Below are 16,876 nucleotides of genomic sequence, written 5' to 3' on the forward strand. Positions count from 1 at the left end.
AATTCCGTTTATCCAAACTCTTGCCACCCGGATTGCCAAATACTTAATAAATACAATAGTATTAAATTAAATATTTTATAAGTGTAATAGAAATAAAGACGAGATAAGATTGCCATTTTAATAAAAAAAACATAGTATCAAAATTGCGTTGTGTATAAATTTTTAAAAATGTATGAAGAGATGCCTGAATGTATGAAGAATGAAAAGAATTTTGATAAATTATAAAAATAAATACTGTAAAATAATTTAAATAGAAATGCTATTATAGTAAGTATAAATATGAGTTCAAATACTTATTGTAATATAAGCTAACTTTAAAAAAAACTTATGTTCGGATCGTTATAAGGAACCAAAAAAAATAAAAGAGATCACAACATTTTCTTTACTCTTCGCCGTTTGTAAACGAGTTTTTTCGTCAACGCATTTAAATTTGCTGGACGCATTTAAAAAAGCATTTAATCTGATTCCAATTCGCTGTATAATTTTAAATACAATGAATAGTGACCTAATAGTACGCTTTGCCTTTTCCTTCAAAACACCGCCTTAATATAAGGGTTAATCCAACAATGCGTGTCTGGGTAATTGGAGTTTGACTAAACCTATACAATTAAAAACAGCTGATAAAATTTACGATAAATTTATTTAAAATAAACTAATGTTATGCATGTAAATCGGTTTAGTACGGATTTCTAAATAAAAATGTTTTTTGTCTAGATAGTTACCCCAAAAAAACATATTTTAAAATAAATCGTGGTTTTGACAACATTATAGGTAAAGTTAATTTAAATGTTTGTAAACGTTTATAAAATCATTTTGCTTCTTCAATAGGCCTGAAGGGCCATTTCAGTTGTGAATCACGGCACTGTACAACTTTATACTGTAAACCCAGGCTTTAGAAGAAAAAACTTTTTTGTAACCTCACCGGGAATCGAACCCGGAACCCTCCGATTTATCCTCAAAAAATAGTATAACATCTTGTATTATACTTAAATTAATGTTTGAACATTTTTTCTGTTTTTTTTTTCTCTATTTAGCTTATAATAAATAATCATAAAATATAAGTTTATCGATGAGTACTGCATATATTCTATATGAATTGAAACTCAGTATGAACCGTGTTGTAGTCCTGCGGACTAACAGACATTTTGCCAAAGTAAGTTGTTCACAACTTGTTAAAAATGGCTCTTAAATTTAAATTATTTGAATAAATCACAAAACTTTTAAAAAAAAAGAATTAATTTTTCTTAAAATTCAAAAGCAGAAAAATAAATATTTTTTGCCTATTATTATAATAATTATAGTTAAATACTTAATTTGGCACCATTTTTGTGAAAATCCTAACTGGGTTTTTTTTTTAATGTGTTACATTTTTTTTTCAATAATAACAATCAAACATGCTTCCCAAGTGAACAACAAATTTAATTTATTATAATAAACAACTTCACTAAATATATAAATATTTAATGGTAATTTTTGAAGTGGTGCAATAATGTAGGCCATTCTTGTTTTGCTATAAAAATAAGCTTTTAAGTTCTTCTTATTCAAACTAGAGCGAAGAACAGAAAAAAACCTTGTTGTCTCTTTCTAATCAATGCGTTTTCAAATCATCCTCCGTCTTTCGTCTCCCTTCAACCCTTGATTTACGAGCTTTCAATACATGTGCGCTTTACTACAATACGCCTCAGCAAAAGAACCTTGTAAAAAGGCAAAACACGGAGTGAGTTTGTTAATTTTGCATCCAGTAAATGATTAGCGCTCTTGTGTGTATGGCTCAGATTTATATGGAAAGTTTTATTTGATATCCCATACACGTCAAGCAATTCTTTAACAATGTTGATATGACCAAATCAATTACGTTTTGACTCTCAATCTGTAAACATCGTGGTAGATATAAAATAAATTTACTCAAATTAATAAGCAGTGTATATTATAAGTGCAGTTAAAATTGAAGTCAAACTATTGCAGTGCTTTCAAAGTGAAGTTTAAAAAAAACGGATTGGAAAATATGGAGAGTTCCATTCACGCGGATTTTCTACCGAATTCTTCAACAAATAGAAAATCCATTAATTTTCTATCAAACACGACACCATTTTCTATAAATGATATACTGACTAAAACCAAAAATATGGAAAATCTTTCAGACTCCACGAATGATATAGAAATGGATGATTATAATAAAATTATGCAAAAGTTTGATAAAACCCAGCAGTGTTTACGGTTCGACAGGTATAAAGGCGAAGAGAAGGATTGCAGGGGAAGTGATAAGAGATTGGAAGGTGAAGACAGGTGCGATGATGAGAAATGTGAATATTTCGAAGAGTCGAGAAACGAGGAGGCAAGAGAATTAAAGAAAATGTACAAAAGTTCTTCAGAACAAGCTTTGGACATGCGAAAAAACGAATTAGAAAGTGACTCTGGTAAGTTTAAAAATATAAATTAATTTTATTTTCAAATATGTTTTTTTAATAATAAAAAAATACATTAAAAAAAATAATTAAAAGTTACTGTAAATAGGGCGGGATTAGGACTAAGATGCATGAAGAGAGGATTTGGAGGGGAAGGGAGATGTAAAAAAGTTATTATTATAGTGTCTATTACATAATACATTGTCATATTCAAGACAAGATCTGGACTTTTTTGGTTTAAGTTTACAGCGATTTAAACGAGCACTAAATAAATAGTCCAGATCTAGTCTTGATGTCCCTTATGTTTGTCAATGTTTTTTCTTTAAAAAATGTTTTAAGCTACTCTTCAATTGAAATATTAAAACCCTATAAATTCTATAAATGGACAATGTCCGTTAATAAATAAATAAATATATAAGTGTTAATTTTAAAACTGACAGAGTTATGTTCGTGTACTCTATGTCGAGCTATTTATTATACCCTTTTTGGACTTGATGGTGCATTGGGCACTGCATTGGTACACCAACCGCAGCGTATCTTGATCGCTTTGGTGAAATAAAGGTAAAATAATCAGTCTTAGACCTATGTTTGACTCCAATAGGTTAAATTACAAACAAATGTGCACCCAATATAACCAATTTTTTGAAAACCCAAAAGAAATAATTAATAATAAGGCCACTGCATCTTTCTAAAGACCATAGTAATAAAAAATAATTAAAAAAATGAAGTAACTCTAGACCCGCGAAAAAAAATGAAATACAAAATCTTTATGTACATATATATACCGGAAAAAACTTTTTTGCGCCTAAATAAAGCAGTAAGTAACCGAAACAAGAAAAAAAAGCAGTCTTCGCTTTAGGTGCCAGTTCGGAGACAAAACGATAACAGAAAACTACTTTATGAACAAGTATTTCATGTCCATACCCTAGGAAATAAAACCAGGACCTCAAGCACGGTAGCCGATTGCGCCAACCGCTACCTTTCTCCACTCGATTTCCTTTGTCAGGATTTTTACCTGAGAATAGTCATCAAGTCGAAAACCCTTTCAGGGGTTCTGGTTCTATTTCACACACAAATCTGTATTTTTCATCCGCCCGGTCATAGAATTACTTAATATATTGAGTTTTTATACTGACATTTCTTGGTGGAACTGCATTTTAATTATAATAATAAAAATACGCATACAGTTTTATTCCACTTTTATTTATAATTTGGTGGACGACATCACCAGTCTGACGATGTCGGTCACGAGGAAACCCGGTCACTGGTAAACAATTGTAAATAAAAGTGGAAAAGTAAAACTAAATACGTATTTTTGTTATTATAATATAATTACTTAGTTTTTATTGTCGTTAAATTACCTTTTTATTACAATATAGTTAATTGGGAATTGAAAAATAATTTGAGTGGTATATTCAAACGTTTGCAAATAAATAACAGATTTTACCCCTAAGTTTATTCTTCACCGCAATATATCATTGTTCCTTGACTGGAGCTTGTGCCGTTAAGGTACAAGCACGCTGTCCTAGAAAACCATAGCTTAAGACTGATCACCTTACTTTCTATATTACAAAAATTGTCCAGGTACCACTGGGTTTGGATAGGGAAATGACGATACAAATAAAATGAAAAACAAAATACTTACAAAAAGGTTCACAATACATGACGCGTTTAAGCTTAATGGGTCGTAGGAGCCTACTTGAGTTTTCAGGGGATGAGAAATGAATAAGTTTCAGTGCCACCTCCTGAAAGAACCTGAAAGTCTATAAAAATAAAGCTTTTAGCTGTCTAACGCAACTTTGGCACGTCAATAAGTAATAAACGTAACAAAGAATACATTAAGTAAATTAAGCAATAGAAAGACACGATTTTAATGCTTAAATGAAATTCAGGGGTAGCAAACAATATTAATCAATCAACAATAGTTATAATAATAAAAATACGTATATAGTTTTATTCCACTTTATTTATATGTTTTAACAGTGACCAAATTTCGTCGTGAATTACATCGTCAGACTGGTGAGAGAGTGAACAAATTTCTATGGAATATACAAGTACCAGCAAGGGTTGTAAATCATGATTTTATATAATTATAGGAAAAAAAGCATTTAAATTAAAATAATTAAAGTTTAAAGTTATAACGATTGGACGAGTTTTTCAAAAAAATGTTTATAATAAAAGCAGATGTAAAATCTTTAATTTTATGAAGATTTATAATGAAAATGTATTTGAGTTATCTTTTTTTTTTTAATTTTATTAAAACTATAACGGTTGTTTCTTCAACAGCCATGTCATTATAATTAAGTGATTCTCAAACTCTAAATTCGTATATTTATTAATATAATTGAAATGCAGTTCCACTAAGAAATGTCAGTAGAAAAACTCCCTCTGCAATCAACAATATATAGAACACGTCCATTTTATAGTTTTCCCTTAGAAATAAAAACACTAAGATACTTATATTTCTTTCACAAATAAACCACTACGTCGTTCCCCGTAGGGAAAGGCAGAGAGGATAGATTGCAACATCATTCTGTCTTTGCATATTAACCCCGCTTTGGGTACAAGCATACATCTTATCATGCACGCACACTGATTAGTCCGACTTTTGACTTGTCAATCTTTAAATATTTGTTTAATTTGGTCATGTCATGTCTTTCTTAGTCTTCCGCATTTACTACAACCATCAACTTTCGTAAAGTGAACCTTTTTTAAAAAAAAATTGCTGTCCATTCGCTCACATGTTCCTTTTATATGACTGAAAGACCCCATTTCTTTGTTCAATTATTTTTATTTTTCACGGCTTAATGTTTTTTATTGTACAGAGTTATCAAAAAATTAATATTTCTACATACATTGATTCACAGATGCACAGATGATAAAATTGTATTTGCTAAAGATGAGAAAGAACTTGAAAACATGATAAACGAAGTTAATACAGCATCCCTAAAAATAGGTTTGAAAATGAATGATTCAGAAACTAAAGTAATGAGTGATGCAAACCAATCGTGTAACATTTTAGTAAATGGACAGATCATTGAAAATATTGAGAGTTAAATATATCATACATATCTAGGATACGAAATAAGGCTCGGAAAAGATAATCCAGTGGTAGAAATAGAAAGAAGGCGAGATCTAGCATGGTCTGCCTTTGGTAAGCTATCATATATCCTGAAATCTTCGAAGTACTCACATTACTTAATGAAGAAACTTTTGATGCTTGTGTTCTCCCTGTATTGACATATGGCTATGAAACTTTTGTGTTCACGAAAATATTTTTACACAAATTATCAGTGACACAAAGAGCCATAAAAAGGAGAATGCTGGATATTTTGTTGAGAGGCAGAAAAACCAATACACTGATTAGAGCGAGAACAAAGGTCACCGATGTGGTCCATAAGGCTGCCAACCAGTAATGGAGCTGGACTGGTCATAAAGCGAAATCCGCAGACTCTAGATGGGCAAAAAAAGTCCTTGAATAATGACCCAAAACGGGTAGAAAAAGTGTCGGTAGGCCTCAGGCAAGGTTGTCTGATGACATAAGACGAGTTGCAGAAAGTGGTTGGATGCGGTTGGCTCAGGAAAGAGAGATATGGAGACTAAAGGGGGAGGCCTATGTTCACCATTGGACAAAAGACCGTTGATGATGATGATGACATTGGTTCACGTTATGTGAATCAGACAAATTACATTTAATATCATAAGCTAAATAAACTAAATACAATTAAAGAGATCAAAAATAATATGAAAAATAAAAATAATAAACAATATACGAAGAGTTTAACTTATATATGAAGAGAAAACTTAATACAACTAACAAAATTTAAGGTTAAAAGTGAGATTCGAATAAATAAAAATATTAACAATATTCGAACAATCAGCCTTTTTTGTATCGGCCCGAGACTAAATCGTGAACTGTTAATCTTGCCTCCTCCAACAGTAATTTGTATGCCTAAGTTGATTTCAATTCACCGTTCACCCTGTTCCTGGCACTCACCCTCTTTAATTTGAATAAAAGAGATACCTTACTATGTGTACGTATTGGATATGTGACACGTCGCGAAGAATAATCTGCGAACTATTTGTATCTACGGCAAGGTTGCAGAGGAGAGGTCTCGTAGTTGCTCCCTAAACTGACCAAATTTTTAATATGTTTTTAAGTCAGGATACGTAGGTCTACTCTACATTTTTTTAAATCATTCTGTGCTAAATAATTCGGAAATATTTTCGACATCTTTTCACGCATTAATGAGAAAATTTGCAACGGGAATTTGTTAATAAATAATGTTTTCTTACGCGCGGTCAAAATTAGAGCATTTAATTAAAGGGCCAAGTTCGTCTAAAATATAAGAAAAAATGAATGAAAACGATTTATATAAGAATTACCTACTTCAAATAACATCACAAATTCTTCCAAATCAACCAACGAGTGTTGAAATAGATTTTTGGTTTTCGGGAAGCCAGCCCAGCAATCAAAACAACTCACCGAGAGAACTAGTGACGTCTCTCGCGGAGTGAGGAAAATAGACACATAAAAAAATGAATTTGGGTTTAGTTTGATAGTCCATAAATGACCAAAATCCTCAAGCATACTTTACTTAATGAGGAAACGCAGCGCTTTATTCATTTTTTTATTTGTTAAAAGACTATTAAACTAATTCTATATAAAAAAAAAAATATATATATACATATATATATATATATCGTTGTATCAGCGCTATATTTTTTTAAAGTTTTATATTCCTGAAATAAGTCTACGTATGATGTCAGAGGTTCTCTTTTGTCAGTTTTCCATTTTGGTTCGTTTAAGGTAAGCAAACCACATATCCTTCACAACTGTAAATTCATTGACTGGTTCGTATGAACCAGTTCTTATGAATCATTTAAAGTAGTGCGTTTCTTTTTTTTTTTTTTCATACATTTTTAAGAGACTTTGTCGTACAATTTAAGGCTCCAATTGTTACCGCGCGCAAGAAAACATTGTTTGTACCCAATTTCTCGTAGGGCTGAAGTTCCTCATTGTGTTGAGTGCCTACATACGTCTTCGTTGCGCTTTTTGTCCACAAATAATATTTTCAATATACTTTCATGGCACCACGTTTTGAATGATTCATTTTTTTTTATGGTGGCTTGGGTGAGAGTTAAGCTTTGGACGCTATTGAAAAGTGCTAAAGAGATGTAACATCAGACAATTATAAACATTCACTAATAGAGTTTTAAATCTCGCTTAGGAAGTATATTTTTAGTATAAAATTTCGCCACCTCTTTTCTAATTTTCGTCCTATTGGAGTGTTCTCACTGTATATTAAATCAGCATGTCAAATGAATTCAATTTAGAAATCCACGGAAGCATTCTAATATATAACCTAACACAATTGAAACTTGCAGTATTGTGAAGCTTGTAAAAATCAAATCTAAATTATTAAATATGAAGTCAATCAAATAACGAGAATTCATTATTCTCGCATATTAAACATCAATATCGTGCACTCTAAAAATATTTATTTTATTACACATATTAAATTGATAATTGTTATTTATAAAATATTTCCTTAAAAAGATTAACAAAGCTCTTAAAACTTGAAAAAAGTGTATTGCTTTAGAATTATATCGAAGTAATTTACTTAAAAGCTCATAAATTCTCAAACTTTGGATGAATGGACGTTCTTTTTTTTATTGAAAATCAACAGAGATTTTTTTTGTATTACGTAAGAAAAAATAATGTTGGGATTTTTTTTCATTTTTCACAGTGGATAGGAAAAGACGTGCTAATTTTTAATTATTTTTTATAAATGATTTTTTTTTTGTAAATATAAAGTAATAAATGTTCTGCACATACATAGTTAAAAATAACGTTTTTACCCCTCTAATCAAGTGAAAACTTGTGTTTAGAGAGGGAGTTCGTTTTACATTATTTTTATTTTTATATGTATACATACTCGTTTATATATATGTGTATTACTTATTATTATTTAGATAAATACAATTCACATGTTTCCTACATGGTGTAAATTACCTTAAATATTTTAAGATATTTAAAAGCTTATTTATTAAATAGAGAAAAAAGATTCACGTACTTAAGTTATTATTATAAAAAAAAATCCAATAATAAAAATTCATACCTAGGTGATTGCGGATTTTACACAAAATACCATAATAAATATAGAAAGTAGAAATAAAAAAAGGATATAAACAGAAACTCTAAACTCAGGGCCTTACTTATAAACCTTGTAAAAAGTTACGCCTAGGTATAGTGGTAGAATAAGGATGGAAATACCATCCTTATTATAGTTTCCTTTGCCTAGGCGTAACTTTATAACACGTTTACAAGTAAGGCCCAAATATTATTAGGGTTTAAAACTGTATTAAGAGTTATCTAAAAAAGTATAAGAAATAAACAAAATTGAAAGCCTGGAAATATTTAAATCAGTTTGAATAAATACGATCTTCATATTTTTGAAAAATTAAATTTACTAGTTTAAATTATTTTTTAAGATGTTATGTTTGCGAGCTTAATAAAGCATAAATAAATAGTTTTTTGAACTCTTATCTCAGACAGAATCTCTTACACCTACAAACCAATTTTTTTTGCAAAATCTCATGGCATCGTAAAATTTTCACTTAAACTCGAATATTTTTAATAATCAGCAAAACATCCATAAAAGTATTTATGACTATTTATTTATACACACCCAAAAATTGGTAAATAATTTTCTAAGAAAAAAAAACTATTTTTATTTTATTACAACTGAGATCAGAAACATTTCTGAGAAAGGAATAAATTTAATACTAGTCTCTACACATTAAGACACTTTTAAAAAAGTTATACAGTCTAACGGATTAAGAAGCTCTGACCCATCGCACCGGCAATAAGGTAAAGTGCCAAAAGTTTAGAAATCCGTGCCTCGGTACCGATTGTACGGCGATGCTCAATCAGTGAACCGCCTTCCCAACCCCTTTTAAACTACCCCATATATATCTTCGACAAAATATATACAGGATGTTTTTATAAAAAAGTGTAAAAATATTTTGTACTTTTAGTATTGGTCGGAACCGCTTTCAAAATTGACTCTTTGAAATATTATAAAAAATTAAAGTGTTAATTATTATGACTTAAACGAATTTTTTTGATTGTGTGTATTTATAAAGGTATGTCATTGTATTCTTAATATTTATTTGAAATATATATTGTGATAAATTTTGCCTAATCTGTTTTTTGGTACTCTTTAAGATTTAAGTAAATAAAAATGTTTAATTGATAGACTCAAACCAAAATGTAACTGAATGTGTATTTTTTACGTAAATACACGAGATAATACGGCCGCGAGAGCGTTTGGAATACCCGCCCAGGTGAGTTTAAAAGGGAAGGGAAAGAGCTTCCAGAAATGTAAATGAATGTGTAAAGTGGCCACTTAAACCAGCCAATGACAGGTCATAAGCCCTGTAAATGCCTAGACTTCCAAATTTCTTCTCGAAAACTTTTTCCCTCTCTGTTGAAATAAATTTAAATATGAACAACTCCCTAGGGAGGAAATCCAGCCAGTCTGCAAGCATTTGGACATAATCAAACATTGTTGAATTACTACCTGGTAAAAGAAGAAGTATAAAAATTGGAAAATTGTTTCCAGGCGTTGCCTAGTAGGTGATTTGGTTCAGCCGGATGAATCTCACCCACGTGATAAAGGTTTCAGCTCTTTCACTTCACAAAAGTCAACAGATGGAAGAGTTGAGGAAATGTGGATGTTCAAACATGGGCAGAATGGTGAATGTTACACAGTGTGTAAAGTGGCCACTTAAACCAGCCAATGACAGGTCATAAGCCCTGTAAATGCCTAGACTTCCAAATTTCTTCTCGAAAACTTTTTCCCTCTCTGTTGAAATAAATTTAAATAAAAATGTATTTGAAAAAAACATTCACCGTAACTGTACTCGCGCACGGAATGTTCCGGGTTTGATTCCCAGTGAGAACACAAAAAATTTATGTGAGTTTTCTCAAGCCTGGGTATTTTGTGTTATAATTCACCACTGTAACTGGGCTAACTGGCCTGTTGTGGTGCAAACAATTTTTTTTTAATGTGCGAGAAGAAGAGTATTAAGTAGTGTATTTGTTGTTTAAAACCACATTATATTTCATATTTCACACATAACACCAAAATAATTTTATCATACAATAAATGAATTTGGAAGTTTATTGGTACGGAAAATTGAATTAAAAGAAATCTTTTCTTACACTTAGTAAAATTTACGTACCGGTACGGTGAAGAAGAAAAAATAAACTAAATAGGTTTTAGTATAAATAAATGATTCTGCAACGTTACAGGTTTAAGTGACCACGTGTTTATAACCAATAAACTATGGTTTTTAAAAAAATATATATATATATTGTTGTGGCAACCGGCAACATACTTTCGGCTTCCAAAGTAGCCATGTTTTTAACTCTCTCTTCAATCCGTGCCTCATGTCTGAGGATGGTGATTACGCCTGATTTCAGGCAAGGCTCGCCTGTTGACAGTCTACCTCCATCTGGAACGGTCTTGTGCTCTTCTATAGGCATTCGTCAGTGATGATTCTGATAATTTAGTGACTATGCCGCTTCATCTTGTTGGTTGACGTCCACGCAACCTTGCCCCTTCGACACTTCCCAGAAGAATAGTTTTCTCCGAACTATCAGAGTTTCCCCTGGAAATATGTCCAAAAAACTGCAGGATTTTATCTTGCACATGAATTTTAGTCTTTCTCCTATGTCCAGTTCCTGGAGTATAGATGCGCTCGTACGCCTCACCGTCCATGGAATCCGCAACATCGCCACCAATATCACGTTTCAAAAGGTTAATTTTTTTTTCTTCAGATTTTCTCAGTGTCCAACACTCCACACCGTACATGAACACTGATAAAACCAAGGCCTTCACCAGTCTCTTTTCGGTGTTAATGGTTATGGTGAGATTCTTCCAAATCTTCACCAGACTCATAGCACTTTTGGCAATACCAACACGTCGCCGTATTTCACCTTCACACCCACCGCCATCGCTGATGAGAGAACTTAGATAAATGAAATTGTTGACTCTTTCTAAGTTGCGCAGTAATGATAATGGCGCTACTTTATTAGCTCGATCAATGATCATAAGCTTAGTTTTGCTCATATTCATTGAGAGTCCCAGGTCTGAACTTGCTGCATCCATTTGGTCAATTAGTTATTTCATTTTTCTGATCTCTGAGAATGCAATAAGTGTGGTATCATCGGTATTTCTCAGGTTTGATAACTTCCTTCCTCCAATAAGTTTTTTGACATTTAGTTTCAAAATTTAATTAAAAATAATTTATTTTAATAAAAACATGGGGTTTAGCTATTAAATGTCAGAAACACTTCCCAACCTGAACTAGCGAAGTCACGGTCGGTGATGTTTCAAAGCTTTGGTGGGGGTTTTCGAAATTACAAAACTTTGAAAAATACATACAGCTTGTCCACCACATACCGCACACCGCATCTGAGGCCATAAGTCTCCATGGCGGTGCCCACATACACGGAACATTTGCTCATTGTCAAACGAGAAAAGCTGCCCAAAGGAGCTCTCTGAAATCTGGTAGCCTTAGCATCTTTGTGCTGAAAAAAAGTAATCCAGAAGTACTTAATTTGTACTTCATTGGATTGAGAAAAGAGAGAAGTGAATTCTTCACTGACTGGGATTAAATAATAATACAAACAATAAGCATTACAAATAATTAACTAAGTTTGATATTTAGTCTATTCAAAAACAATAAAAAACACTGAACTTCCTCGTTCAAACATACGCACTTTTAAACAAACTAAGCAATTAAATATAACTGAACTCTTTCAACTAGAATCATTAAAATTTATCCATAAATTAGCCACTAATGTAATTGTAGACGAAGAACTAAAACTAGTAAAAAAATGTAGTCAACATGGACATAATACGAGAATATCAGACAAATACCATATACAACTTTCTAAAACAAGACAAGGACAATCAAGACTAATGAACCAGGGACTGAAATTATACAATAAACTACCAGACAAAACTAAACAAAAGACTCAGACAAACTTTACAAAAGATGTGAAAAATATTATTTTGAACAACAGAGTATAAATGAAAAATGTATATATTATTTTATGTAAAATGAATATTATAATCCGTAAGGGTTTATAAATAAATTTTCAAATAAAAAAAAATAATAAAAACAACTCACACATACCGCATAAAGCCTTGCAACTTTTTTTTATGAAATAAACACCATGTAGGCAATGCAGACCACTTTGGTCATTAAGGTTTGTAAGTCATGGAAATGGGTGGCTAAAAAATAGAATCAATTCTTTTATGCGTGCATAAGTTTCCATAATGACAGGTTAAAAGGTCGCCTTACATACAAAATTTAATGACTATTGTGGTGTCAGGAAGAGAGTTTCAACTATGACATTAGATTATATAAAACGTTTTTTGAAGGTGTTTCATTATGTTAAATGATTTTCAATCAAAATAGAAAGGCGACTTAGCAATAACAAGTTTCTTAACACTTTCGTCCCGGGTGTTCGGTCAAATATAAACGAAATTAAAAAGTTAATTACACCCATAACTACCGAAAGTATTTTTTAATTGCATGAATTCCAAAGTGCGTCTATATTTCTTTTGCTTATGTTAAAAGCGAGCATTATACAAAAAAAAAAATATTTTGAGAGTATATTATAGAGAATATTTTTTTTTTTTTTTGAAAAAATTCCTTTAATCACAATAAATGATTTTTAAGACACGTTTTAAATGTATTTCACTTAACCATGTTTTGAATATGTCCAAATGTTTGCAGACCGACTGGCTTTCCACCCTAGGGAGTTATTTAGATCTAAATTTGTTTGCAAGAGAGAGAAAAATCATTTTTTAGAAGGGAATATGGAAGTCTAGGCATTTACACGGCTTATGACTTGTCGTTGGCTCTTTTAAGTGGCCACTTTACACACTGTGTAACATTCACTATTTTGTTTATGTTTAAACATTTCCTCAACTATTGTATTTGTTAATTTTGGTGAAGTTTAAGAGCTGAAACTTTTATAATGCTGGTTGAATTCATCCGGCTGAACCAATCAATCTACTAGGCAACGCCTGAAAACAATTTTTACAATATTTACAATTTTTATACTTCTAACTATACCAGTTAGTTAATTCAACAATGTCTAAACAAGTATATCCAAATGTTTGCAGGCTGGCTTAAGACCTGTAAATGCCTAGACTTCCTATTCCCTTCTCAAAAATGTTTTCCCTCTCCGTTGCAACAAATTTAGATCTTAATAATTCCCTAGGGAGGAAATCCTGCCAGTCTGAACAAAGAAAAAAATTCTTATGATTTTTTTGGTATAACAACAAAAACAACAGACCATCACGTGGTTTTCCCGTGGGGGTAGGCAGGGATGATGATGACTTCTTCTACATTCACACATCCTTATTTTTTTAAATATTTTTTTTTTATTCCTTTAGTACATACAAAATATTATTTTTTCACTTCCAGAAATTAACTTAGGTCTGAAGGGGCTTTACTCTCATTTACCAGTGCCCCTGAGGTGTTTTTTTTTTACAAAAATAGCGCTGTATAAAATAATGATAATTATAATTAGAAGATATATCCACAAAGCGCCCGCTACCATTATTTAATTTTCTTTTTTTACATTGTATGATGCATATATATTTTTAAAATAAAATATTATTATTTTTTTGACTTACGAAAATACTAAAATTTTGTAGTCATTTTATTTTAATGGTAAATAATCACATTGAAAAAATAAAAACAAGTAAAACAGTCGGAGGGGTTTGAGCCTAGGACCTCTGATTCATGAGTCTGTAACTCTACCACGGGACAGCAATCCATCACAAGTTGTATTTCAATAGACAAAAAATATCAGTGAACTGTGTAAGGAAGTCTGGCCATTTATCCGGCTTATAACATAAAATTAGATGGTTTAAATTATCACTTGACATACTGTCCTAACATTCGCAATTTGTTTTAATATTTGAATCTGCACATCTTTAATTTTTTTGTATATATATATACGAGTATATAGGATGATAAATTTTGGCTTTACAAATTTATTTCAAACGCTTATTTTATACTCCCTTCCCAAAATGATCGTATTCAATTTCGAAAGCCAAATGAGTTCATCATATTGACTTTTTTTTTATCTGTAAATAGAAGTAACGATTTATTTTCAATTGTTTCAGATGACTATGATTCACATTCATCGAATGGATTATCTTCTCCACTGTATGCGCAGTCAGATATGGGAGGCTATCCTGGTAGCCATGCTTTCAATGCAGCTAAATCCCTCATGAATTCAAATCAAAATCTCCACCAATACGTTTCTCAACAGAAACTTCCTGGATCTGGTATTCTAACTATAAACTCAGGAAGCGGTTCCCAGCTTTCTTCCAGCGCATCGCTGATGGAACAATTCAGTCCGACTCAGAACAGAAAAAAGAGATCGAGGGCGGCATTCTCTCACGCTCAAGTTTACGAGTTGGAAAGAAGGTTTAACCAGCAAAGATATCTTTCGGGGCCAGAACGAGCCGATTTGGCAGCGAGTCTCAAATTAACAGAAACACAGGTTAAAATTTGGTTTCAGAATCGAAGATACAAAACCAAAAGAAAGCAAATCCAAATGCAGGAAAATGGGCTGTTAGCCGCAGCTGCCGCAGTTGCAGCCAATCACCACGCAAGAAAAGTGGCTGTTAAAGTTTTAGTAAGAGACAGTCAGCAAATTGGTTTGGAGCATTTTGCCAATCAATCAAGTTATCAACAATCATCTCAACACCTTACTAAAACAGCCATGTCTTTAAACCCAGCATTATTCCCCGGAAATCCCCTTCAAGCTTCGCAAGCACCAATTCTCAAACACTTTGCTGGTATTTACAATAATGGTGAATTTCCCAAGAGCCAGTACAAACATCTACAAGATTCCTACAGTCAGATGTCTCATCAAGCTATGCTCCAATCAATTTACGGACAGCACTTTAATAACAACTACCCTTCAATACCGCTTTCTTATTTTTACTATCCATCTCACCCCCTATTTGGAGCGAACCCTTTATCGACGATTAACGAGGCGTCTAGAGACGACGATGATATTGACATTCAAACCGAATTGCAGAACGTCGCCAAGAAAAAAATCACAGACGCGAAGATGAAAAGTAAGGATATTGACTATTTAAAGAAAAGAAGACGCGACACTTTGGAAGATGCATCGGAAGACGAGAAAAATAAATTTTCTGAAAATGTGACAATAGAAAGAGTGTATGAATGTAAAGCTTCTAGTAGAGCAAGTAGTTGTAATGAAATAGAAATTGAAAATTAGTTTATTACATAATTAGATGTTTAAAAATTATATTTTCTAGTTACCTCTATCAGAACATCACATACAAAACTAGCTATGAATACAAATAATTTTAAGCATTAAAGCAATATACCAAATAAATATACTTTAATAATTAATTTATTATATCCAGTGAAATATTTAGTAATCAGACACGAACATTATATTTGTAATATCAAAAAATATTTTATTGTATTATATAAATAAGGAGAAAACGATTACAAAACCAAAACTGCTTGCTGATGGCTTTTTTAATTGTTAATATAATAGTTGATCGTTTTGTTCATACATAAACTAATTGATACTAATGTATACGAAAAAAAACTATTTTTTTTTACAAAAAAAGTACTAAACGATTGTTAGATGAAAACGACATAGAAAAAAAACATGATTTTATTAACATATTACAAAGAGATGAAGAACATTTAGGAGAAGGTAATATAGAAGTCTAGGCATCTACAGGGCTTATGACCTGTCATTGGCTGGTTTAAGTGACCATTTTACACACGGTGTAACATTCACTATTCTGCCCCTGTTGTAATATGTTCATATTAACAGCTCCCTAGGGAGTTGAATCCAGTCCTTGTCTACGAAATTTGGACAAACTTAAAATATTTTTGATTGATTGAGATTGAATTGATTTTGAATTCGATCGATTCGCCTGCATAAAAAAATGTGTTTTTATTATAAAGTACTTTAAATATTTATTATCTTTATACTAATTAATGAATTTACCAGTTAGGAATAATTTCTGTTTAGCTCAGAGTATGTAAAATCTGTGGGAATAATCAATAACGTAATAATAATTGGGATTCTGTAATAACGGTAACGTTTTTTATTGATGAGGTTGCATTCTCAACAACGCTGTCATTGGGAAATGATAAATAATGGGGATGATGGAAACTACCCTTGCTTGATCCGTATTTCCTCGCAAATTGGCCATGAGAATGGCAGCTCCTAATCTTATTGCCCCGTTTGTGAATTCTGTATAGACTACAACAGGTACTGCTTAACACCGCGTTTCACAATTTGTAAGCACGAAATGGTGAGGTGATTTATGTCATAGAAATTATTGTTGCCAAAACACTACATTATTTCATCG

At 31.7% G+C, this 16,876-nt stretch overlaps 1 protein-coding gene across 1 annotated transcript; it reads left to right on the forward strand.

Moving 5' to 3' along the window:
- Nucleotides 1–1,934: 1,934 nt before the first annotated feature.
- Nucleotides 1,935–15,756, forward strand: LOC148272524 (uncharacterized). Its single transcript, XM_088239941.1, has 2 exons — nt 1,935–2,417; nt 14,627–15,756. The coding sequence occupies exons 1-2, from the start codon at nt 2,006–2,008 to the stop codon at nt 15,754–15,756; spliced, it is 1,542 nt and encodes a 513-aa protein (XP_088096067.1). The 5' UTR covers nt 1,935–2,005.
- Nucleotides 15,757–16,876: the final 1,120 nt, after the last annotated feature.

Source organism: Micrasema longulum, unplaced genomic scaffold (assembly GCF_059751315.1).
Source record: "Micrasema longulum isolate JH-2025_06_02 unplaced genomic scaffold, ASM5975131v1 h1tg002308l, whole genome shotgun sequence".
In the NCBI taxonomy this organism is placed as follows: domain Eukaryota; kingdom Metazoa; phylum Arthropoda; class Insecta; order Trichoptera; family Brachycentridae; genus Micrasema; species Micrasema longulum.

What these genes read in the sequence shown, in the direction of transcription:
- LOC148272524 (XM_088239941.1), top strand. Translation starts at nt 2,006, where the DNA reads ATGGAGAGTTCCATTCACGCGGATTTTCTACCGAATTCTTCAACAAAT. An exon ending in CGAATTAGAAAGTGACTCTG is followed by an intron (nt 2,418 to 14,626) that starts GTAAGTTTAAAA and finishes CAATTGTTTCAG; the next exon opens with ATGACTATGATTCACATTCA.